Consider the following 25,975-nt stretch of genomic DNA (forward strand, 5'->3'; position numbering starts at 1 on the left):
TTGTTCTCTGTTATGACAAAGCATTTCAGATTCACACTATGCATTTCCTGCCCTAGATATGGAACTAGCCATTCCTTCATGGAGCCCTGACTGCCTTTTGTTAAAATGGTGTTTAGAGCCATAATCTGGCCACTAGTGCTTTTCCTAGTTAACAGGGTTGTCACTACTTTTAGATCTTGCCACTGGGCAGAGTGAAGATTTAAGTATTTAAAAAAAAAAAAACAGAAAACAAAAACCAGTTCATAGTGATATTTTCCATTCAGATTTAACATATGGGGCTTTTACTTAACTTTCTTGATTTTACAGCTACAGCTTTTTTTTTTTAAATATGAAGTCTTATTTCCTAAGAACATTACCTACTCTATCTTACTTTATGTACACTAATTTCAAAATACTATCACCAATAATGCCAACTATAAAATTATTAAATTAAGTTTAAGATTTCTTTTGTGACCCTACTTTCCTCTACATTGCAATTTTATTTCTAAATTTGTTTTAAAGACTTTTTTTTTTTAAAGATTCCATTTATTTATGCATGAGACACAGAGAGAGAGAGAGAAAGAGAGAGAGGGACAGAGGGAGAAGCAGGTTCCCCACAAGGAGCCTGATGTGGGACTCGATCCCGGATCCTTGGATCAGGACCTGAGCTGAAGGCAGATGCTCAACTGCTGAGCCATCCAGGCGTCCCTATTTCTAAAGTTTTATTTATTAATCTATTTATTTTTTTAAAGCAATCTTCACACCCAATGTAGGCTCAAACTCACAACCCTGAGATCAAGAGTTGCATGCTCTTCCAACTGAGCCAGCCAGGCACCCCTATGATGCAATTTAATATGCACTTCTGTGGCAAAGCTAAATATATAGCAAAGTAAAGCCTTCATGAATAAATTCTGTTACTAAATGGAGATATTTCCAATAAAAAGCACAGAAACCACTCCTATCTAAGTGTGGATAAGACATTTTTAACTATCTCTTTGTTTCTCACAGCAATTATTTAATAATATTTAAAAATTAAGTAATATAGCTGATTTCTCAGAAAGCTGTCCCGCATGGCTTTGAATGGATGATACAAAAGACAATGATGTTTTTAGAAGAAACCTGAAATGTCATTATCGTATGTGAAGAATGAAATCATTACCTTGCCTTTCCCATGAGGAATTCCTAAAGGACAATGTTTCACTGCTCCCAACAAAGCTGCCACAGCAAAACTAAAGCCAGTCACTGCTTCCGGTGAAGACTTAAGTACAGTAAGCCGTTCCAGGCACCGGTCTAAAAGAGGTGTTAGGTAAGAAGGTAATGCCACAGCAATGCAGTGTAAACACCAAGCCGTTGCTAGTCGAACAGAAATGCTAGGATGTAGAATAACTGAAATGACACTATCAAGAATGCCTGGAAGGACAAAAAAAAAAAAAAAAAAAAAGTGAGCTCTACAGATAAACTCATTTAGCCATAAAATAGTCAAAAGAATAGGCAGCCACATGGATATAAAATGTTATCTTTATTAAAAGCCAAATCAGAATAAAAAAAAAAGATTTTTAAAAAGATATATAAAATTATAAATGATTTTTTTAAAAGTAGACTCCATGCCTGGTATGGAGCCCAAGGTGGGGCTTGAACTCAAGACCCTGAGATCAAGACCTGAGCCAAAACCAAGAATCAGCTGCTTAACCAACAGAGCCACTCAGGTACCCCTAAATGATTTTTATATACAAGATTTACTTCTAATATGAAAATTGGTTAAAATTAATACACAAAAGAAAAATTTTATTTCCCACATAATGTTCTGCTTTTTTATCTTCAGACCATTATTCATTTGATACTATGAATTAAAAGTTATCAATACAAAAACACCTTAAAAAGAAAGTCACACTATGCTCCATCCTCCTCTTTCTAAAATATTTCTTTTGGTACATTTATCTACATAATTATAATGCTTCCTGTGTACCATATCACTCTTACCTGAGAGCAAAATGTTAAACAAAATTGAGACTTTGCTAGGTACTCAATGGTCTACTAGACAATTATGAATACAGTGAATACCACTATCAGTAAGGATAAAAGTCTACATTTGCTGTAATGCAACTTTCAACTTCATCAAAATATGTAAGTTTATGTTAAATGTAACAGTTTATATTGACTGCTAAATTATATGGGATAAAGAGCTTACAAATCAAATATAACGTAAGCTTTGGTGAGCAATAAATATGTATCACAGTTCAAGGACAAAAAACAACAAAAATGATTTTTTAGGGATCCCTGGGTGGCGCAGCGGTTTGGCGCCTGCCTTTGGCCCAGGGCGCGATCCTGGAGACCCGGGATCGAGTCCCGCGTCGGGCTCCCGGTGCGTGGAGCCTGCTTCTCCCTCTGCCTGTGTCTCTGCCTCTCTCTCACTCTCTCTGTGACTATCATAAACAAATTAAAAAAAAAAAAAAATTAAAAAAAAAATGATTTTTTAAATGGTTAAATAAAAGACACACAATGTATGATTCCATTCATATGAAACATCCAGAACAGGTAAATTGATAGAGACAGTAAATAAATTAGTGGTTATCAGGAGCTGGGGGGAGGGGAAGGGGTAAAGGATCACTAATGGGTATAGGACTTCTTAGGACGATGAAAACATTTAGGAATTAGTGGTGGTAGTCGAACAACTCTGTGAATATATACAAACCACTGAATCGTATATGTCAAAAGGGTGAACTTTTTGGTATGTGGATTATCTCTCAAAGTGATTAATCTTCCAAGAGAAAGAAAATGGAGACTACATGGAAGAACTTCTGAAGAAGTGAATTACTTGTATCATATGGAAACTAATGTTTTCACTGCAGATGAGACACAGGAGTTCAGGTTTGCTTTTTTTTCTTTCCGTGTTATCTTAAATATCTCCAGAAATGGAGGAGTAAAGGGTGATTTTGTGAATAACCTTTAATTATAAAAGAAAAAACTCAAATATATACATATTTTTAATAACCTTGATTATTATTTGATAAAACCTCTGTAACAAATCAGTAGTGGAATCTGTAGTAAATGAGCTCTAAAGACTGTTTTCCTCAGAAAAAGGTGTCTAGAATAAAAGTAAAAACAAGAAATTCAGACAAGTCCACAAACCAAAGATACCTGCACTTGAATCCTGCAGTAAAGGTGCAGCTGTGGTGCCAAGACTGTATATGAGATTTCCAAGTTCTTGTAAAGCACACACCAGCATATGCTGGCTGGCTGTCACATCTGTGGAGCCAAGCCGGATTTCCATATTACCGTCATTCATCACAGCATCTGACAGAAGCGTAAGAATTAACTACACATCATTGTTTTATTAAAATAGGTTATGGGGGTGGTGGGTGTTGGAAGCAGAGAAAATATAAAGGTAAAAATTAATACCTCCTTTCTATATATACATGAAACCCTTAAGGCACTTAACTGAAATATTAAAATAGGGACTTGCATCAATTGAGTAAGAATTGAATTAATATAACCAATTTAGTTCAAGCTACCTGACCACTGATCCCTTAATTACTAATACAAGTGGCACTAAAGAAAGAATGCATGGAAAACTAAAAAATATTCCAATTTTATTGATATACAAGATACAGAGAGTGGACTTAAAATAGTACAGGAACTGGGATGAACTGATTGTTTTTTTCTTTTTTTGTAAGGGGGGGGAAAGGGCAGACAGAGAGGGAAAGAGAAACTTAAGCAGGCTCCACACCCAGCACAGCTAGAAGCCTGACTTGGGGGTTGATTTCACAACCCTGAGATCATGACCTGAGCCAAAATCAAAAGTCAGACAGTTAACTGAATGTGCTACCCAGACACCCCTGAGATTAACTGATTATTTAAAAAACACTGTATCAACATCAAGAGGAAAATTATGAATCTGTGGAATTAATATCACTAGCCTTTAAGACTTATATAAATATACCACAGTTATATGTTAGATAATTTATCTCATTGACATATTGACAATTTTATCCTAAAACTGACATATATTACAAAAGTGGTTTTTTTGTATTAATATAGTAATATATACCAGTCTAGTTTTTCCAAAAGGACAATTCCTCTAGCATTGTTAAAACAGAATGTCTTAGTAGATCCATACCCACAACTTTCTTTAACTTCCAGATAGCCTGGCAAATATCCTTGGCAGCAGCAATTTGGGCCTTTTCTCCAAGAAGACCTCCTATAGTAGCTCGAAGGATAAATGAAACACAGCGGCGACCGCAGACAGCATCAGTCTGAGTTTGGGTGGCTTTGGGGTGCGACTGTGACACAAGGCTTAGGATATGAGAAAGAAAGGTAGCAAAATTTTTCTCTAGCCATGTTCCTCCTAATGTTGAAACAAATACCACATAAGCCTAAAAGAGAAAAGAGTTTTATCTTCAAAATGAAATAATTTCAGTTCTGTATATTTTCTCTTCTACAAAATATATAAAATTTGTTTCTTCTCTTTTCTCATTTATAGCTGCTTTAGCTATGTAAAGATAATATTATTTTTTTGCCTGTTTATTAAAGCCCAAACTAAAGTACACAGTCTTATAACTGGGATTTCATTTGTGCTGCATTTTTATTTTGGTCAGACTGTACAAAGTTTCAGGATAATCAGCATGGCCAGCTAATATAGAGAATGTGTCTATGGCTCCTCTGAACAAAGGATTCAAGATCTTTAATATTCTAAACAAAAAAACCCAAATCAAACATGAGCACATTGTAAGAATTAAATAAATTCCAATACCATAACTCTAAGGGAATTTAGTTCTAGAAATGTGAAAGGAAACTTTACAGTGATGAATCACTTCTCTATTTTAATGAATGTTAATGGTTGGTCTCACTCCAAAAATACAAAGACAGTAGTTTCCTTATGTAATCTGTTCTTGTAGAAATAGTTTACAATTACACTGGGACATCTTACATTTTCAAAAAATCCAGTTTCTGTATATTGTATAAAACACTTTGACATATGTGAATTTTTAAAAATATACATTTGCAAAAAAAAAAAAATATATATATATATATATACATTTGCTTTGAACCACAATGGCATTTAGAAAATAGAGACCTCTGTGTTATTTTATTCTAAGATACTTTTCCCAGATTTAGCTTAGATTCCCAGATTTATGCTAAGATCTTTACTTAGGAGTTGAAACCATTTAAAATGGAAATACAACATTTCCCATACTGAGTAATATGTACCTAACACGTATCTTAAATCTAAACTGTACAGGCACACAAAAGCACAATGGGAAACATGTTAAACTGCAAGACACATGAAAGCACAAGGCCTAGAAACAGACAAATGTTGTATTTCAAATGAAATAAACAAAAATTTCCCATTATTAGGAACTGAAAACACATTGTGAATATTGGCTTTTAGGTAACTAATGTTCTCTTATTTGTAATCTAGCTTTCAAAGAGTAGCCTTACCATCTCTATTTTATAAATATGAGAGCAGAAGCGATGACCTTGCACAGTATCACTTATGCCCGGAGTATTTAGATACTAAAATTCTTATTAGAGGCCAGTGAGCATTGCACATAGATACTCATTTGTGACTCTAACCTGAGTAACTCCAACTCGAACATCCCTACTGACTGAACTGGTTCCTTTCAGCATATCTCCACTGGCTCGAAGAAATCCTGAACTTCCACGTAGAAACCCTGTTCCTAGTAATTCCAGAACTTCCTCCAGAGATACTCTGCGAATGCTTTGACGTGAGACTGCTATAACAAAGAACAAAATAAAACATATGATTTGTACTTTACAGACTCAAATTTTAATGCATGACCTTGATTTGCATGATCTTGGTAAACATGTTAATAGAAACAAAAATAAACTAAAAATCCAAACAAAATGCAAAATTGACAGGACATTACACAATTAACATACAAAAAGTTATACGAGGTCAAATCATAAGACTCTGAAGTATCATGCTAATGACATCTTAAAGACTAAGCCACTTTGGGATTATGCCTTATTGCCCTCTTTTCCACAAAGAAGTTAGAAGGCTAACCATCTTCTAAAACAAAAAACATAAACTGCCCTTGTTCTCTACAAATGAAAATGCTATAAAATGCTTTAAAAACTCTTTTTAAATACTAAAAATGCCAAAATCATAATTCTGTATCTCCAAATGCTCTATAACTCTTAATGAAACTTATATAAAGTAACCGCCATGTCCTTTTTTTTATAATTCTCAACTGCAAGTACAACTTTTGTTATATCCTCAGTCTCTGAAAAAATCAAAAGCTAAATATTATTAAACAGCAGTTGGGCCTTAGGCTACCATAATTAAAGAGATTATTAGTTAGAGCCGAATGTTTTTGTCTTCAAGTTTGTCTGCAGTTGGACACAGCTGAGTTTCTCCCTGTGAATATTTAGGGAACAAGATCTCTTTAACACACACACACATACTCACAAGCACACGCTCTCACTCTCTCTCTCCCTTTCATTCTTCTCAATAATGAGGGTCACGAGCTCTGACTCTCATTATTGGCTCAAGTCATATATAGTAGAGAAATAAACTTCCATTACTCTAAGTTATGACCAAAAAGTCTACTGTTTAGCCTAAAAAAGAAATAACCATCTGAAGCAAATGAAAATCTATGTTGAAAAAAAAAAAGTAAACCTATGTTGGCATAGATTTATATCAGTGAACAGTATAAAATCCATGCCCTTGTGGATCATAAATTCTAAGAAGGAAAGAATAATAAACAACTAAGTATAAGGTATGCTAGATAATGATTAAAGCAATGCAAAACCTAAAAAGTTATTCAAGAACATGGGGGGGGGGGCGGATGGGGAGAGAGGGACACCTGGGTAGCTCAGTGGTTTAGTGCCTGCCTTTGGCCCAGGGCGTGATCCTGGAGACCCAGGATCGAGTCCCACATCGGGCTCCCCGCATAGAGCCTGCTTCTTTGTCTGTCTGTGTCTCTGCCTCTCTCGGTCTCCCATGAATAAATAAATAAAATTTAAACAACAACAACAACAACAACAACAACACTGGGGGGGAAGTGTTTGAGGTACAAATAAGGTAGTCAAGGTAGGATTCATTGGAAAGGTGACATCTGAACATAGTTTGAGGATAGTGAGGGAGTTGAGCATGAAGATATCTGGAGAAAAACTGTTTTAGGCAGAGGAAATAGCTAAGGCAAAAAGCCCTTGAGGAAGGATATAAACCATAGACCCAAGCAGAGCTATATTAACAGAGCAAGAAATGAGGGTGGCTTAAATCAAGGTGACTGCAGAAGAGTGGAGTCTGGATAAACATATGTATTTTTAGGTTTTTATCTGAAATTTTAAAAATTATACTACAAAAAAAAGCTGCAAGAATAGTAAAATAGGGCAGCCTCGGTGGCACAGTGGTTTGGCGCCGCCTGCAGCCTGGGGTGTGATCCTGGAGACCCAGGATCGAGTCCCACATTGGGCTCCCTACATGGAGCCTGCTTCTCCCTCTGTCTGTGTCTCTGCCTCTCTTTCTCTGTGTCTATGAATAAATAAATAAAATATTAAAAAAAAAAAAGAATAGTAAAATAAATTTCACCTTCACCTAGACTCACCATATTCTCCTTGTCACCTTTTCATTTCTGAAGAATTTGGTATGGCTAGTTGTTTTGTAGAACAGAACTCAATTTGAGTTTGTCTAGTATTTCCTCAGAATTTTTGGCAGAACTACATAAGTAATGCTATAAGCCTTCTCAATGTGTAATAGCAAAATGCACTGTCATGCTTGCTGTCAGTCTGTCCCTATACTAGTGTTAAGACCTTTGAATACGGGCAGCCCTGGTGGCCCAGCGGTTCAGCGCCGCCTTCAGCCCAGGGTATGATCCTGGAGACCTGGGATCAAGTCCCACGTCGGGCTCCCTGCATGGAGCTTGCCTGTGTCTCTGCCTTTCTCTCTCTCTCTCTCTCATGAATAAACAAAAAAAATCTAAACTATAAAAAAAAGACCTTTGAACACCTGAATAAAGTTTGCCAGGTCTGTCCACTGTAGAATATGAACTTTCCTTTTGTAATTACTCTGCAACCTGTATGGTGATATTTAAGATAGAATAAATATGCTGTAGCCCATCAAGCTTTCATCTAACAATGCACTGAGGATTCCTACCAGCAAAAATTATTACTATGATTGCAAAAGGTCATTATCTAATAATCATTCCTTATATGTTTATCGGTTGGCATTCCACTGTAAAAAAGCTTTCTCTTCTCCTTTATTTACTTGTTTTCAGTATGCATTCACAGATTTTTTTATTTAATAGGTTATAATCCATTCCTGTCATTATTAGTTTTGCTTCTAATACTGTCCCAGATTTGACCAGTGGAATTAACTTCAAAGAGTTGGCCAGGGGATCCCTGGGTGGGCTCAGCAGTTTAGCGCCTGCCTTCGGCCTAGGGCGTGATCCTGGAGTCCCAGGATCAAGTCCCACATCAGGCTCCTGCATGGAGCCTGCTTCTCCCTGCCTGTGTCTCTGCCTCTCTCTCTGTCTCTCTCTCTCATGAATAAATAAATAAAATCTTAAAAAAAAAAGAGAGTTGGCCAGCGGAAGCACCTAATTTTTTTTTTTTTTGACACAACAGTGATTCTAAGGTCATCTTCAGACATCTCCTTTACCAACCCCATAATTAGCCAATTCTCCAAGGGGTCCCAAATCTAGGTATGTTTTAAGATTGTCCAGTAGAGGAGCTACTGAGTGTGAGAGATAAGAATATCGGGTAACTTTACAAATTTGGATTTGAACACCTGTAAGGACAGAGTTGGCATCAACTTAGCAAGCCTGCAAGTAGAACAGGTATGTAAATGTTCTAGAAGAGGAGAGATCAGGTATTCACTTTAGGAAAAGTTAATTTGAAACATCAAATAAACATCCAAAGAGATGTCAAATGGGCAGTTAGATATGAGCCTGGTGCCCAGACTAAAGATATAAATTCAGGAATCTCTGACATATTGACGGTATTAACTGAATAAGATCACCAAGAGGATGAGCACACACACACTGCAAAAGACCAAGTACTAGGTAAGGGGCCTCTTCAATACAAAGATAAGGAATCAACAAGACAAAACAGGAATTTCTAGTGAGGAAGAGGGAAAGCCAAGAGAGACTGAAGTCCCATAATGCAGGTGAAAAAAAGACAAGGAAGAGTATCAGCTGAGTTAAATGCTGATGAGAAGTCAAGGGAGACAACAGAAAACTGCCCACTGGCTTTAGTGTGGCTGAGTATAAACGTACGCTCAAAAAAGATCTCAACCAAGTATTATTTGGTTAAACAAGTATTTATTTACTGATTGAATGAACTTGGAGGTCTTTGGTGACCTTAACAAAAACAGTTTTGGTGGAGTGAATGGGGGTAAATCCTAACTGAAGTGGTTTTGAAAGATGGCAGGAGATAAATTAAATACACTATCAAGAACTCTTCTGAGGAATTTTGTTGCAAAAGGAAGAGAAATGGAGCTCCAACTGGCTGGGAAGTAAGACACAGGTTTTGTTATATTTTTTTTTATGATAGGGCAACAGTGGTGCCTGGGGGGTGCAGTTGGTTAAGCAATCAACTCTTGGTTTCTGCTATGGTCAGAATCTCAGGGTTGAGATCGAGCCTCATGTTGGGCTCCACACTCAGCATGAAGTGTGCTTCATATTCTCTCTCCCTCTCCCTCTGCTCCTCCTGCTTGTGCACTGGTGCACTTGCTCTCTCAAAATAAATAAAGGAATAAATTTTTTTAAAGACAGGAGAAAACAAAAGCACGTTTTTGTATGTAATAATCCAATACAGAGGGAAAAGCTGACATAAGAGAGGGGAAACTTAAAACAACAACAACAAAAAAAAACACAACAAAAAAAAAAGAGAGGGGAAACTTCCTAAACCAATGTCCTTGAGCAGGTGAGAGAACGAGAAGTATTAAATTATATACATTAAAAGATCACATAAATTCCCAGCAACTTGTTCTAATCATAGGAAAGTGCCATACACAATCCCTGCCTTAAGTGCCTTGGAATAACTGACCACCTGTTTGAAACCTGTTAGTTTTACTAGGAAAATCATTTCAGAATTGTACTTCATAATCTTTGCATATTGTGCTGAGTGTACAAATCTCCACTGCATTTATTTTTCTAAATTGTTAAAGCATATTAGTCCCCTACCTTAAAAAAATCTATTATGGTATCTAGGTCACTTTTTAGTTGTACAAAAATAACTCAATTACTTGCAACCTAGAATTCAGAGATGCAAGATGACAATATCTAACAAAAGATTAGGCCAAGGATTTTCACTGTGGGTGAAGCTGATTCTTCACTTTGCTTAATTTGATTACAAAAACACCAGTATTATTTTAGTGCTACCATAGAAGCATATAAATATTTATTCATAACTCTTATGCAATTCTACTTTTTGCTGGTTTTTCCTGCAACTGTCTGCTAGTGGTAATGATACATTTATAGAAATGGGCAATTCACATTTTAAAAAGGACTTGATTAAACATGTCTTCTAATTTTAATTTCTTAGATGGCTTAAGATTCATCTCCTAAGTGTTCTAAACAACTTTTTTTTTTTCTAGTTTGGGTTTTTTTGATGACTTCTTCCTATTCCCCATTTACCTTCCTCCCAGCCTCAATAAATAAGAAAGTCTTACTGAATTACAAGATTAGAAAAACAATAAAAATAAAAACTTCTTATTATAAATTTTATTTACAATCTCAATTGAAGAATGAGAGGACTGTAAATTTGTTAATGTTTCCCAGGTGACTACGATATGCTGTACTTTCTGTCCTCTCCCATCATTGGTTAAAAACACTAGCTTTAGGAAAAAAAAAATTTTTTTCCCTTTATATAACTATAAATAATTTTTCAAGTAATGCTTTTCAAACTAATGTGCATATGAATCATCTGGAAATCTTGTTCAAATGAGAATTTTGATTTAGTAAGTTGTGTGGGGCCTGGGTTTCTGCATTTCTTACAAACTCACAGGTGATGCTAGTTCTCCTGTGTGCAGATGTTTGAGGAGCAAGGTTCTATAGAAGAGTCACATTTTCATTTGTTGTGAGATTGTTTATTCTTTGGAGATAGAATGATAAAGCAAGTTTTCAGTTATTCAGCAATGTTTTATATACTCTGTTGATTAAACCTAGGCAGACTCTCTTGTTTTCAGAAATATCCCATCCGTGATCCCTGGGTGGCTCCGTGGTTTAGTGCCTGCATTTGGCCCAGGGCGTGATCCTGGGGTCCTGGGATCGAGTCCTGCATCGGGCTCCCTGCATGAAGCCTGCTTCTCCCTCTGCCTGTGTCTCTGCCTCTCTCTCTCTCTCTCTCTCTCTATGTCTTTCATAAATAAATAAATAAAATATTTTAAAAAGAAAAAGAAATATCCCATCCTTGCTCACTGCCTGGAAGAATATATATAAAAAGTAAGACAAAGATGGGATGTCTAGGTGGCTCAGGAGTTGGGTGGCTGCCTTCTGCTCGGGTCATGATCCTGGCATCCGGGATTGAGTCCCACATCCGGGTCCTGCGAAGAGCCTTTTTCTCCCTCTGCCTATGTCTCTCCCCTCTTCTCTCTCTGTCTCTCTCATGAATAAATAAATCTTTAAAAAAAAAAAAAAAAGTAAAACAAAGCAAATTGTCCTAGTACAGTGAACTTCAAATATCTGTTGTTTGGAATTATTTATATCATTGCTCCCTTATACCAACCTAGAAAATGGCAATCCAAATATAGGTAATCAAATCCATTTACTTAAGAAAGAATTAAAATTTAGATCATATCTATTATTGCATAACAATGATCAATTTACTTTAAAAATAAAGGCCATAATATAAAGGAAGATAATTGAATAAAGTATATTTCTTCAAGAGTTTATTTTTTTCCTCAAATTTTTCTGGAATTGTTTGAAAATGAAATCTTGGGACCTATAGCAATATTTACAAACTAAAATTGATTTATAAGATATCTGGCCTCTTCTCAAAATTAATAATGGGTAGTAGTAATTCTACATTATGTTTTTAAACCAAATGGGAAAAAATTGCAATAAACTTTTGAAAATAATTATATAAATTTACCTGCTCCTGGATGTTTAGAAATTATAGCTCTAGCCAACACTGTGCCTAGTAGTTTTGAAACTGAAATCCGCACATCATAATTGGAACCTTCAAAGGACTTAAAACACAGTGTGGCCACACTATCCAGGTCTGTACTCCACATAAAGATGGCCTCTTTTTGAAGTTCAAGGAGACACTATTTAATTGAAAAAACAGACATTAATGAAAAACAAAATTTAAATGTCAGGTTCAGATCCATAGAAGTTGTAGAAATTATCAAGATCTAACAAAAGAATACAAATCCAAAGTATCTAAACAATGACTGCAGGGACAACAAATGAATACTTACAAATAGTCATAAAAACTATACTATATAAAACAACATGTCAGCAGAGGGTGGGAAGAGAACCCATTCTAACTCAGTAGGCTAAGAAAAATGTCTTTGAACCAATTTGTTGGCTACGAGCAACTGTGACAATAATTACAACATAAACAACTTTACTGTATTATCTAACCAACTGTATTAGGAAGCCATGATCATTCTGCTGAAGATCATAAGACAAGATCACTATATCCATAGAGGACTAAACTGCCTTATTTTGATTGTTTCCTAGCTTGCAAAAAATGCATATTAAAAAGAAATTAAAATATCAAAATCTAAATCCTAGACTTAAAAAAAAAAGCAACATGATAAAAACAAATCACTTTGAAATAACACAAACTTTACATGTAAATTTTAGTTTACAAAACTATAGAGAGGAAGCATAGTAGAGTAAAAAGAATACTTAGAGTTTAGTAACCTAAATCCCCCACCCTTCAACAATGTGTTGTGAACTACTTGGAGAACCTTGGGAAATTCATTTAACTCTCTGGACCTCAGTTTCCTTATATGCTACAACAAGAGAGCCCCAGCTGACTACCAAGGTTGTAGCTTGAAGGTCATGTAGCTGTTAACAGTGTTTTCACAGGGATAAACTAATTTAATTTTCTTTATATATATTTTGAGAAATTCTGCTTATTAGACCATTTTACCTTTGCAGCAGCACAACGAACAGCCATGGATCTATCTGTTAAGCAGGATTTAGCAGCTTTATAAACATCCCTGTGGCAAGGTGTAGCAGCAGCTCCTAGTCCATTCAATATATTTTGCAGGCTCAGCATAATCTCATATCGCCCTTGAGACTACCAAAAAGGAAAAATTTATATAGAAAAAAAATTAACCGTGAAAAGTAGCATTAAGCATCAAAATTTCTCTTATATATTACTGAAATTTTCAATATCTGTACACACTAACCAACCCATCTGACATCAGGAAACTTTAACAGCTATTATTTTATGAAGTGTTTACTAATTGAAAAGTGTTATGTGTATATATTATATTTTAACACAGTACAAAGAGTTGATGTGAAGATTAAATGAAATTACATGAAAAGTCCTAACACAAAGCTTGCATGTTGTTAAGCATTCAATAAACAGTTGCTATTAATGAGATAACACAGTAAGAGTTCAGGGACTGCCTCTTAGCTAGGTGACCTTGGGCAAAATTGTTTATCTGTTAAATGGACTTATTTACCTCATAGGTTGTTGTGAAGACCAAACAAATTACTGCATGTAAAATGCTTAGAATAATGCCTGACATATAGTAAATACTCAACAGACTTTACAGCCATTTAATACTTCATTATTTGTTGGGCCAAGTAGTTTAACTCAGAGGATAAAAATCTGGGACCAAATCTGCCTCTGACCTTAGCATCTGTGTGAAATAATAATAATAATAATAATAATAATAATAATAATAATAATAATGTTTTTCGCAGTTATTTCTCCAGCTATAAAATGAGAATAAGATGAACCTCTTAGAGCTAGTGTGAGAAAAGTAAAAAGGCCTTATGGGGAAAACATTCACCACAGTGCCCGGCACACAGTAGATACTCAAAAAATAGTAGCTGCTTATATTACTGATATTTTAGTAAATGCCCCAGCTGATTTCTATATCCCAGGAAGTCAAGGCCACTAAAGATAACTAAAGCTAGGTGAAGACAAAGATCAATATCAAGTATGATTTTCATAGATAAATTAATATTATTAATTTATCTTTGTCCAGAGGAGCATAACACTAACTATAGGTGATATAACAAATTGGATCCTTTGTTGAAAATTCTGAACTTTTTATCCCAACTTTATGTTGTCTGTTACAACAACAACAAGGGTGAATCAAAGTTAGGATCCCTTTGTTACCTTCAACATTTTGCAGTACCTGATCAACAAAGTCGTAAAGATAAAAAAATAGCAAGAAATAAAATCCTCAGCAATAACTTTAAAATTTCTGAGAACTACAGATTAACCCTGTTAACCATGGGGCCTAAAAGGATTATAGCTTAACTAACGAAGTGGAAAAACAGTTCAAAGTGGCCATTCCTCAGCAGATGAAAGTTCTTATAAACATTTCCTTTTGAATAAAACCAGATTTACAGATGTTAACAAATCTCTTCTGCTGAATCACTTTCTTCAATCTTTCAGCAAACCTGCTTAGAAGTGTTTCCTGAGTAGATTCAATCACCAATTCTTTTTGTTACGGACTTCACTTCTTAAACTTCTTGAATAAGCTATGATTTTTTTTAAAGATTTTATTTTTTTATATAATCTCTACACCCAGTATAGGTCTTAAACCCACAACCAAGAGCTGCATGTTCTACTCACTGAGCCAGCCAGACACCCCAAATCAGTTACATTCTTCTCAAAATTTAGCATGTTTTATATCTGAACTTTCAAATTTTTTACCCGGGTACATTAAAAAAAAGGTGGGGTGCCTGGGTGGGATAGCCAGCTGGGCACCCGACTCCTGGTTTTGGCTCAGGTCGTGATCTGAGAGTCTTGAGATTAAGCTCTGAGTGGGGCTCCTTGCCCAGCGTGGAGTTTGCTTGGAGTTTGTCTCTCCCTCCCTCTCTGCTCCTCTCTACTGCATGAGTTCTCTTTTACAAATTATCTCAGAGCTGTCTTCTAGACTTCTTTTCTAGGTAAGATTAGAACAAGAACTGGTGGTAATCCGCTTCGAAGCTCAGAGTAGGAGGCTTCTCCGGGCTGCGTGGTCAGGGAAGTGGTTGGTTAGGATTTGGAGGGACTATCAATGGACACCCAGAAGGACGTTCAACCCCCAAAGCAGCAGCCAATGATATATATCTGCGGAGAATGTCACACAGAAAACGAAATAAAATCCAGGGATCCAATCAGATGCAGAGAATGTGGATATAAAATAATGTACAAGAAAAGGACTAAAAGATTGTTGGTTTTTGATGCCCGATGAAACATGGAGTTCAGAGGATTATCTTCATTTGTACCTGGATTTGCTGTTAATGTTGTATAGCCTTTGATTAGTGTATATATCTTTATGAATACAAATACACATGATTTCATTTTAAAATCCATCTTGAAAAAAATAAAAATAAAAATAAATAAAATCCATCTTGTATTTAGGTATCAATAGTTTCTATAAAGAAAAGCTTTTTGTTCAATAATTGATAATAATTTACTTTTATTGTATATATAATCTGACACAGGGTGAAAAAGTGCTTCCTTAAACCACACTTTTAATCATGGCTTAGAATCTTGTGGGGGCCTTGTTAAAAATGAAGTTTTCTAGGGCTCTTTGAAGATCTGATTAAGTTCCTTGGAAACTACTGTTTTACATCACCAAGTCTGTAAACTCTCCAGCATCATTTTGTTCTGTGTATACTAATGTACTTAGCATGAATGCATTATTTTGAGTTAAATTTTTCATTTTTCCTTGATATAGGCTTTCTGTATTTGTATATAATGCTTGACTATGTTTTTAAATATTGGCTGAGGGTGGGACGCCCAGGTGGCTCACCAAATGAGCGTCTGTCTTTGGCTCAGGGCATGATCCCAGAGTCCTGGGATTGAGTTCCAAATCAGGATCCCTGCATGGAACCTGCTTCTCCCTCTGCTTGTGTCTTTGCCTCTCTTTTTGTGTCTCTCATGAATAAATAAATAAAATCTTAAGTAAATTTTGGATGAGGGAAAAAAAAAAAAAGAACAAGAACTGGTATTTTGTTTTTATATTTAAAGGTGCTGAGTGATCCTTTTTTTTCTTTTTAAAGATTTTATTTATTTATTCATGAGAGACACAGAGAGGCAAAGACACAGGCAGAGGGAGAAGCAGGCTCCATGTAGGGAGCCCTATGTGGGACTTGATCCCAGGTCTCCAGGATCAGGCCCTGGGCTGAAGGCAGGCGCTAAACCGCTGAGCCACCTGAGCTGCCCTGAGTGATCCTTAAATATTAGGGAGCGACCACAGATTTAAAAATTTTTGATAAACAAACATACAAATGCTTTAATTTCAAAAATGATTGGTGAAACCAGTTGGCAAGCTATGACTATCTTAGAAGTCAAATGAAGAGACAATTACAAAAACAAAGAGTATTCCACAGTGGTTAATGATCACAAATCAATAAGGCTAAGGCTGAGAATATATTCCCCTGGCAACTAAAAGGTCAACCAGATCCTGGTCATACTTATATTCTCCATGCTTTTCTCCAACCTGGTTATATTCCTTACTCCTCTCTGATGCTGGCGGAATACTAATCCATCCATCAGGCACCCAAATAGTTATCAACTATGTATCTGAATCATTGTGGACAAGCAACTGATGTAGTACTAGTATTAGGGGAAAAGGTGATGTGAGAGGAAGAAGCAGGGATAGGTCTACCAGAGAAATACCTTAGCTTTTGCCTATTTGGATTTACCTAAAATCACAAATTACATTATTGATTTTCTAATAAAGATTTAATATACAAAATACATATGTGCATCTCCTAGAAATATTTTATCTATGGATATATTTATATACATACCCATGTACCTTACCATAGGCAAAAAACTTTCACTGGCTCAAGGAACCATAAAACCTGTAAAATACTATCTTTTTATTCTTCTTTGTATGTAATAAAAATTACAGTTTATCTTTTTATTCTTTGGATGAACTTGTGCTTACTCACCTCTGCACTCTTCATAGCTTTAAGGATATTCCCCACTGTATCAGTAAAGGTGTTAACCAGTATTCTACCCAACTTCTTGTATAAGGAACCCAAACATACCACGGCAGCCCTGAAACATTTAAATTAGATATTAGTCATGAGTGAAAAAACAGCAATAAAAAAATCTCAGCCCATGTAAAGTTGACTATTTAATTTTAAAGGATAAAACTGCCCATATTCTATTCCATTGTTAAATCCTGAGGCATGATGCTTACATGAATATCAAATAATTACACTTTCAAGAACAGTAAGGAGAAAAAATGTATTTTCAAGTAATCAAAACCTCCATTCCCTCAAACTTTACAAACTAATTTTTCATAAAACTGACCTTCATATATTAGTCAAAGATAATGTTAAAGATACAAGATAAGAAAAACAGGAAATAATGTTCTTTTCAAATCTGAAGTCTGAAAACTTCATGGTAAAATACATTGTTGTAAGCTAAAAATTAGATCAACAAAAATTTCTGTAAAATTACTATTGTGGAACCATACATTTATGGAAAACTACTCTTTCTAAAATAACAGATGAAATAATGAACAGAATCCTATGAAGAAAGTAAATAAGCTAACCTTTTTAGAAGCTCAGAAGAGTATTTTTCTATATGGTATTTATTATTAATTTTTACTACTGAGAACTAGGAAGTTAAAAGAACACCCAAAATGTGAAGCATTCAAAATATCTTTTTGTTAAACACGCAACTAAGATTCTTTTTGTATGTATCTTTAAAATATGTTTTTATAGAAGACATATATTTGTTTCAGGTGTACAACATAGTGATTTGACAATTATAAACATTAAAAACTGCTCACTACAGTTAGTGTAGTTATCATTTGTCACTATACAATATGATTACAATATTACTGGCGATATTCCCTATGCTGTACTTTTCATCCCCTTGACTTACTTGCTTTTTATAACTAGAAGTCTGTATCTCTTTAGTTCAACTTACAGTTTTGTGGGAAGATAACTTGGAGAATCATCCTTGCTACGAATAAGATCATTACATTTATCGATTGTCTCGTAAACAGAGAATGTGTCCCCGATACTATAAAGAACACCTAGATTCTTAGCAAGGAGTTTGCGGGTAGGAGGCCCTGGGGAGCTGTTCAACAAAGACAGGAGCTGTTCAACAAGAGCCTTCTGTTTCTCCTTTACATCACTCTAGAAAGGAAGTAACAAAAATACAATTCAAAGTCAACATAATTACATGTAATCTTCTAATACAATGTTTCTTTAATAGTTTTTTAAGAATTAAAAACTCCAGAAAAATGCATTCATTTTGACTAAAAATTACAAATAAGTTGGTGGTATAGTCATTACAACGACACAAGGTAATTTTTTGCCCTGTGGATAGCTTCAAAAAATAATCTCTGGGCCACAATATACCAGTCTCTGTGAAGAAACACACAAGGCTTCTATTTCTTCTGTATCTTTCTTCTGTTGAAAGGTAGAGCAAATTTGTATTTTAACTGGAGGTTCTTTGTTATATATCTGTATAAATAAGCAGTAACTGGGGTGCCTGGGTGGCTCAGTGGTTGAGCATCTGCCTTCGGCTCAGGGCGTAATCCCAGGGTCCCGGGATCGAACTCTGCATCGGGCTTCCTGCAGCAAGCCTGTTTCTCCCTCTGCCTGTGTCTCTGCCTCTCTGTGTCTCTCATGAATAAATAAAATAAAATAAAATCTTAAAAAAAAAAAAAACCCAGCAATCTACAATCCATCATGAGTCAACCTTATGATGAATGATTATGTTACTCAGATCTTTTTCTAAGTTTAGTGCAATTTTCTTTTTGCAAGCTTATACATCTAAATGCCAGCAATGTTACTCTATTTTGTTTATTTTCTGAAAAAAGGAATAACAATATCATTACAATAGTAACAGTATTCAGGTGCTCACTAAGGCATAAGCTTCCACAATGAAGTACTTGTTAGTATATGGATTTTTGTCTTGTTAAATTCCAAATGTCCATGAGTAGTGTCTTTGCACCATTTTTGCATGACATATGGTATTGTTATTATGGAGGAAAATACCTTCACTTTTAGTAGGAGACATACATGGAAGTATCTAGGTGCAATATCACTTCATATGGCTCAATAAATCAGTCAATCAAATATGGTAAAATGTTAACTGCTAAATGTAGGTAAAAAGTATGAGTGATTTGTTTTCTTTTTTTGGAAACTATTTCATAAGCTCAAGAGTGAATATGTTTACTAAAAGACTTTTAAATTCAAATTCTCCCTAAAGGGATGCCCGGGCGGCTTAGCGGTTTAGCACCTGCCTTCAGCCCAGGCCCCGGATAAAGTCCCTGCATTGGCTTCCTATATGGAGCCTGCTTCTCCCTCTACCTATGTCTCTGCCTTTCTTTTCTGTGTCTCTCATGAATAAATAAGTAAAATCTTAAAAAAAAAAAAAAAGAAAAATTCTCCCTGAAAAGCTCAGAACTTTTTAAAAGCAAAACTTCCATTACAATATTTAGCAATATATTACATAAGGGCTTCAATGCATATGAAAGTGAAGAAGATAATGAAAATGAAATCTAATAGAATGTGGTTTATAGTTTATATTTTTATACATTTTTTAAAGTAATACAAAAAATACTGGCTGATTTCTTCCTGCTTTAAAAAAATTTTTTTAATCCTTTATTTATCTGAGAGAGAGAGAGAGAGAGAGGGGGAAAGAGAGCACAAGTGAGGAGATAGAGAAACAGGATCCCCACTGTACAGGGACACTCAACATGGGGCTTGATTCCAGGACCCTGGGATCATAACCTGAGCCAAAGGTAGACACGTAACGGACTGAGCAACCCAGGCACCCCCTTTTTCCTACTTTTTGAAAGCACAAACTTCTTGTAATATTTCATTATAAACTCTTAATAAGGCCTAGCATTTGAAAGCTAATTTGGTTTATTCTGAACAGAATGAGATAAGCAAACCAAAGGACCTAAGCATTATCTGGCACTTAAAAAAAGTTTTTGCAATTTTACCTACCTTGCTCGTTGCTAGCAAGAGCTTCTCCAAATATCTCAACCAATCGAAAATAAACTCTGCCTTCTGAACTTCACCTAGTTGATTGTATGCTTCTTCATTCAGCAGTAAGCTATGAGCTAATTCCATTCCTTGCAGAAAATTCTCCTAGCTGGTCACAATTCTTCTCGTTAAACTTCAGTCAATATACCTAAGAAAAAAGTCTGTAATAGAGAAAAAGAACAAATTTTACAAGGAAGGCAAATGTAAAACCAGAAATCTTCCACAGAAAGCACAAAGCATAATTAAATTGGAGATTTTAAAAAATAACAGCTCTAGGGTGAAACTGGGAAATCCAATACTAAACTCTTAACAGTGACACAAAATCCACTTTTGAATTCCTTTTTTTAAAGATTGTATTTATTTATTCATGACAGACATAGGCAGAGGGAGAAGCAGGCTCCATGCAGGAAGCCTGATGTGGGACTTGATCCCGGGACTCCAGGATCATGCCCTGAGCCACACAGGCATCCCGTTGAACTCCTTTTTTAGAGAGCAGACAGACAAAGCAGAAAAACATTATTGACATTCACATGTAATAACTTGCTAAACAGAAGGGACATTCCATTAAAATTTTGAAAATTTTTAGGTTAGGTTATTCAAGCATTAGGTTTTCCATTTTCTTTGTAGGATATATATCATGTTACTAAAAATGAGTCATGGGTACATATCAACAAATGACCAAATATCCAGACCTCCTACTAAAATTCTATAAAACCTGACCTCTCCCTGGGTACATATCCCAGTCATTTACCTGGAGATTGAAATGGAAGGAATTATTCCCATTAGCATCTGATCCCCCAGCCTAATAAAGACACTGCCTGTAGCTTGAGGCTAGGAGTTTTAGGAAAAAGTTTCATCTCAACCAGAATAGTCTTATCTCTGTAAGCCTTGTGAAAGACAAGTCCTGTTTTTGAAGGCACTTATATGGATATTGTCTAGGGGTAGTAGCAATAAAGATTCTATCTGCTACGACCCAGCTCCAAAGCAGCTTTTACTTCTGCTTTTGCAAATAATAAAAAAAAAAGACAGAGATTTTGTTTTGTTTTGTTTTTTTAAATTCATGAGTATATCCTGAGCATACACTTTCCAGAACATAAATAACATGTAACTGTATACACACATACATTTGTAAGATGACATTGTGATTATGGATTTTATTTAGGAGAAGCATACTCAAGTTTATAGTAGCAAAGCAACAAATCTACAACTCATTTTTGAATCATTAAGTGAATAAATCAACTATAAATTATGGCAAAAAAATTTTTTTTAATTTTTATTTATTATTTATGATAGAGAGAGAGAGAGAGAGAGAGGCAGAGACATAGGCAGAGGGAGAAGCAGACTCCATGCACCGGGAAAAATATGGCAAAATATTAACAGCTGTATGTAGACAGTGGGAGTATGAATGGTCATTTTACTGTTCTATGCTTTTTCTGTATTTTTTTGAAAGATCACAATAAAAAGTTGGAAAAAATTATTTAATAAACTCAGAAACACACAAGCGGGGATGCCTGGCTGGCTCAGTGGTAGAGTATGAGGCTCTTGATCTTGGGGTACTGAGTCTGAGCCCACACATTGGGTTTAGAGTTTATGTTAAAATTTTTTTTTAATTAGAAGGGAAAAGCTTAAGAAAAAAACACACACATTGGCTTAAGAAAAAAATCATCACTATTACCTATAAGAGAGACAACTATCATCAAGAACCTTAAACAGGGAAGACACTATATATAATAGATGGGTACTCCTATTCACTAATGTATCAAAAATAAATTTGATAAATTCTAAAACTCCCAACTAAACAGAAACAGGTAATTAGAACTGTATGAAAATATAGACAGATTGCTACAGGTAATTAAACTAAAAGATTTTAAATATATAGCTCATATTCCCCTAAATAAATCTCAATCTTTTATAGAGAAGCCAGTAAGTAATGATGTATTAGAAAATCAGATGGAAGACCTAGGGGAGGCTTTTCTTTCATTCATTCATTTTTTTTTCTCCCAGAGTTTGCTGGTATAAAATTACCCACAGTGTCGGATCATAATTAATATAAATCTGAAAACAGTCTCCTTCTATTTTTTTTTAAAGATTTTATTTATTTATTCATGAGAGACACAAAGGGGGTGGGGCAGAGACACAGGCAGAGGGAGAAGCAGGCTCCATGCAGGGAGCCCAATGTGGGACTCGATCCTGGGTCTCCAGGATTGCGCCCTGGGCCGAAGGCAGATGCCCAACTGCTGAGCCACCCAGGCATCCCAACAGTCTCCTTCTAGATGTAATCACAAACTGGTACCCTGTCAGCCAAAGTTAGCCTGCAACATATTGAGGGGAAGGTGACTTACCAACATGTAAACATAAGATTTTACATGAAAATCTGGTTCCAAATCCCCATACAGCAACAAATGACTAAATCTAAGGGAGGACTCTCCAGCAGGCCACAGCTGCCACCTGGCCTGCCTCATTCATTTACATTACCTGACATTTCTTCAGGTATTTAACTTTTCAACTCCTTCTCTTTATCTTGCTTGTGTCCCTCTTGCTTGGCCCAACATTCTGGTATGATGCTGCCCCAGAAGTCAAAAGGCAGCTTTTACCCATCCACACCCACCAAATCTGTATGCTGCTTTAGCCATCTGGATTGTTCCCTTTCAGTGAGTCTCGCCTATCTGCTTAATACTACTATGACCTGGTACTGACAGTCCTCAAAAAAAAAAAAAAAAAAAGAGAGAGAGACACATTAGGTTATTTTCAAAAATGCCAATTTTAAAGAACAAGCATATAAACAATAGACTAACAAATTAGGATACAACAATTAAGGACAAAGTTAAATAAATGTTAGAGAAACAGTTTCTGGAAGAAATCTTCTAGCTATACAAAAGGTGAAAAACAAGTTTGCACTCAATATCTAGGATTCTGTGAGAGAAAAAAAAATTACCTCAGTATCACAGAGAAAATTTAACTACCACATCAAATCAAAATTTTAAGAGGGGCATCTGGGTGGCTCAGTGCTTGAGTGTCTGCCTTCAACTCAGGCTGTGATCTGGGGGTCCTGGGATGGAGTCCCGCATTGGGCTCCCCACAGAGAGCCTGCTTCTCCCTCAGCCTGTGTTTCTGCCTCTCTCCATGGGTCTCTTATGAATAAGTAAATAAACAAATAAATAAATAAAATCTTTTTTTTTAAATCCTATCTTAAGAATAAAATTACCCTTTTTAGAGGTCATTAGGACTGCTGAAGAGACTTTTTTTTCCTTAGGCAGCAGCAATATTGTGGTGTAAAATGATCCATCAAGAAGCAAAATAGCTAACACAATGCAATAATAAATAATTCAGTAAAAAGATTGAGATCATAATCAAAGCCAAGTTCTCTCTAATGTCCTCAATATTCCTCATATAAATTACTACAAAAAGTAGACAATTCATAATAGTAATCCCACATTTAAATATCCATTCTAAAATGCACCTGTGATCTCCATGTATGCACTATCAATGGGATCAGCAAATGCTTTTTGCAAAAAAAACAGATGTTTCTGTTCTTACCAGAAGTTTCACTGTAGGAAGATGAATACAAATGCAGTCAAACTATCATGTTTTAATATAACCACACCCTTCAACTCCATGTATCTGGAGACTGCTTATTTTTCTAATTTTCTCTTATTTTCCATTTTTGTTTCTTTTGAGATCGCAAAGTGATTAGTTCATCAAAAGTAAACATATATTAAACATATTTTTCAAACTATAGTTATGCTACTTGAAAAAAATGTTTGTAAAACTGCTGTTCCCACTGTAATGCCAGCCATTATTTTTGACAGAAGCTAACATTTATTGGCCACTTACTATATGTGCTTTACATTTTCTCAACTAATTCACAAAATTGTTCAAGAGGTATTTTTAGATGACAAAGAAACTGAGGCACAGAGAAACCAAGTAGTAGTCCTAAGGTCACTTTGAACCTGGATGTAGACATAAGCAATCAGACTCCAGATATATGTGCTTTAACCACCAGATACTCTACTGCCACTCTTTGATCCAATCAAACCGCTCAAACACCTTGAAATCAGCCATTTTTTAAAAAGCTCAGAACTTCGGATCCCTGGGTAGCTCAGCGGTTTAGCGCCTGCCTTCGGCCCAGGGCATGATCCTGGAGACCTGGGATTGAGTCCCACGTCAGGCTCCCTGCATGCAGCCTGCTTCTCCCTTTGCCTGTGTCTCTGCCTCTCTCTCCCTCTCTCTCTCTCTCTGAATCTCTCATGAATAAATAAATAAAAATCTTAAAAAATAAAAAAGCTCAGAACTTGTAGAGAATTTGTGAATAATACGGAACAATAGATCACTGTAATGTTTCCTAAAATATGAATACGAGATTCCTTATTTTAATAAGTATGAGAATCTAGTAATAAACAAAGCTACCCAAAAGATGTCTCAGGGTATTCATAGTATGTACTATGAATCTCTATGAATGCGATGTAGTCTGAAGTATTAACCAAAACACTGCACAACAGTAATTTCCAGACTTAAGTTGTCCCATAAAAAACATTAACAGGTACCTGTTTCAGCCACTCTTCCTATATTTTAAAAAGGTGCACAAGAATATTACTTTATAGTCAAATATTACATATGCTAACATAAAGCCAATAGTTGAGCTAAGCTTACAAATGTCCTTCAAAGCTTCTTAGACCATACATTTCTCTTCCATTGTAGTAACTGTCTGTAGTTTGTGTATGATAGATACTCCTAGTGACTCAGTTATAATTTTAATCCCTGAAGTCTTTTACATTGAGAAAAGTAGTCACTGTGTATTAGACCTAAGGTTCTAAGGTACTGTCTACTATGGCTCTCAGAGTGGGATATCCCCAGCAGTGAGTGTACCAACAGAATACATATGCTGGAGGATCAAATTTTACTTAACCATTTCCCCTCTGATATTAACTTATTATTTTATATGAAAATAAATGTGCATTTAATATGCAGTAGAAGGCAAAATTAATAAAGTGTTTTAAGATAAAACATAAACCTTCAGAGGAATTCTAAGCATGACAAGCCTTTCTAAACATCTTTTAAAAAAATCACTCCCCCACCAAAAGTTCACTCCCCTCTTCTGGTATGAATACTAGTTTAATGGAAATGTTTAAGAACATCTAAGCTACTAGTAAGTTGAACTATTGAACTGCCATTTTTATAGGTCAAAAAATAGCTGAGTGTCAGCAAATTCATCATATGGTTCAATTTACTTTATTTGTATTTACTGATTTGACAGAGAATGAGAGAGAGGGCCCAAGCAGACAGAGCAGCAGGCAGAGAGAGGGGAAGAAACAGGCTCTTCACGAAGCAGAGCTCGATGTGAAGCAGACGCTTAACCCACTGAGCCACTCAGGCACCCCTCACATGGTTCAACTTAAATATCATGTTCAGTCTTCAAAGATTTAGCATAATGTAAGAAAGGCTAATGGCTTTGTCTAAAGGCTAACGTTTACATTCTGTATAGTGTTCTTAGGTCTTCCATCTGACAATGAGTCCACATCAAATCTATGTCGGCAAAGAAGTGTAAGCACCTTTAAGAATTTCATTTTTTTCACCTTCAACAATTTTATTTATTTAAAAGATTTTGGGGTAAGGGCGAGAGGGAGAGGAAGGAGAGAGAGAGAATCTTAAGCAGGCTCCTCACCCAGTATGGATCCAAAGGAGTCTGATCTCACAGTCCTGAGATCATGACCTGAGTTGAAATCATTAGTCATACACTTAATGACGAAACCACCCAGGCACCCTAAAAGATTTTGTTTTTAAATAATTTCTACACTAAATGTGGGGCTTGAAATCACAATCTCAAGATCAAAAGTTGCATGCTCTACCAAGTGAGTCAGCCAGGCACCCCTCAGCTACAA

General features: G+C 35.6%; 1 protein-coding gene and 1 pseudogene across 12 annotated transcripts in view; one reads left to right on the top strand and one right to left on the bottom strand.

The window, feature by feature from the left end:
• The window catches only part of HEATR5A (HEAT repeat containing 5A), a 112,156-nt gene that overhangs the window by 76,961 nt on the left and 9,220 nt on the right, over positions 1 to 25,975 (bottom strand). For 10 of the 12 annotated variants that reach the window (XR_013385950.1, XM_077908949.1, XM_077908948.1 and 7 more), the window contains 9 exons: positions 20,058 to 20,257; positions 18,022 to 18,233; positions 17,031 to 17,139; positions 13,048 to 13,197; positions 12,037 to 12,211; positions 5,554 to 5,714; positions 4,097 to 4,352; positions 3,118 to 3,273; positions 1,139 to 1,389 (listed from right to left, as the gene is read on the bottom strand). Coding sequence is in view for 11 of the 12 variants with exons in the window: in XM_077908949.1 (XP_077765075.1) it covers positions 1,139 to 1,389; positions 3,118 to 3,273; positions 4,097 to 4,352; positions 5,554 to 5,714; positions 12,037 to 12,211; positions 13,048 to 13,197; positions 17,031 to 17,139; positions 18,022 to 18,233; positions 20,058 to 20,183 (1,596 nt within the window). In the remaining variant the exon portion in view is untranslated. The remainder of the gene's footprint in view (positions 1 to 1,138; positions 1,390 to 3,117; positions 3,274 to 4,096; positions 4,353 to 5,553; positions 5,715 to 12,036; positions 12,212 to 13,047; positions 13,198 to 17,030; positions 17,140 to 18,021; positions 18,234 to 20,057; positions 20,258 to 25,975) is intronic. The other 2 variants (XM_077908944.1, XM_077908950.1) reach the window with 2 other exon arrangements.
• LOC144320411 (DNA-directed RNA polymerases I, II, and III subunit RPABC4 pseudogene) lies at positions 15,041 to 15,455 on the top strand (annotated as a pseudogene).

Source organism: Canis aureus, chromosome 9, assembly GCF_053574225.1.
Source record: "Canis aureus isolate CA01 chromosome 9, VMU_Caureus_v.1.0, whole genome shotgun sequence".
NCBI classification, from domain to species: domain Eukaryota; kingdom Metazoa; phylum Chordata; class Mammalia; order Carnivora; family Canidae; genus Canis; species Canis aureus.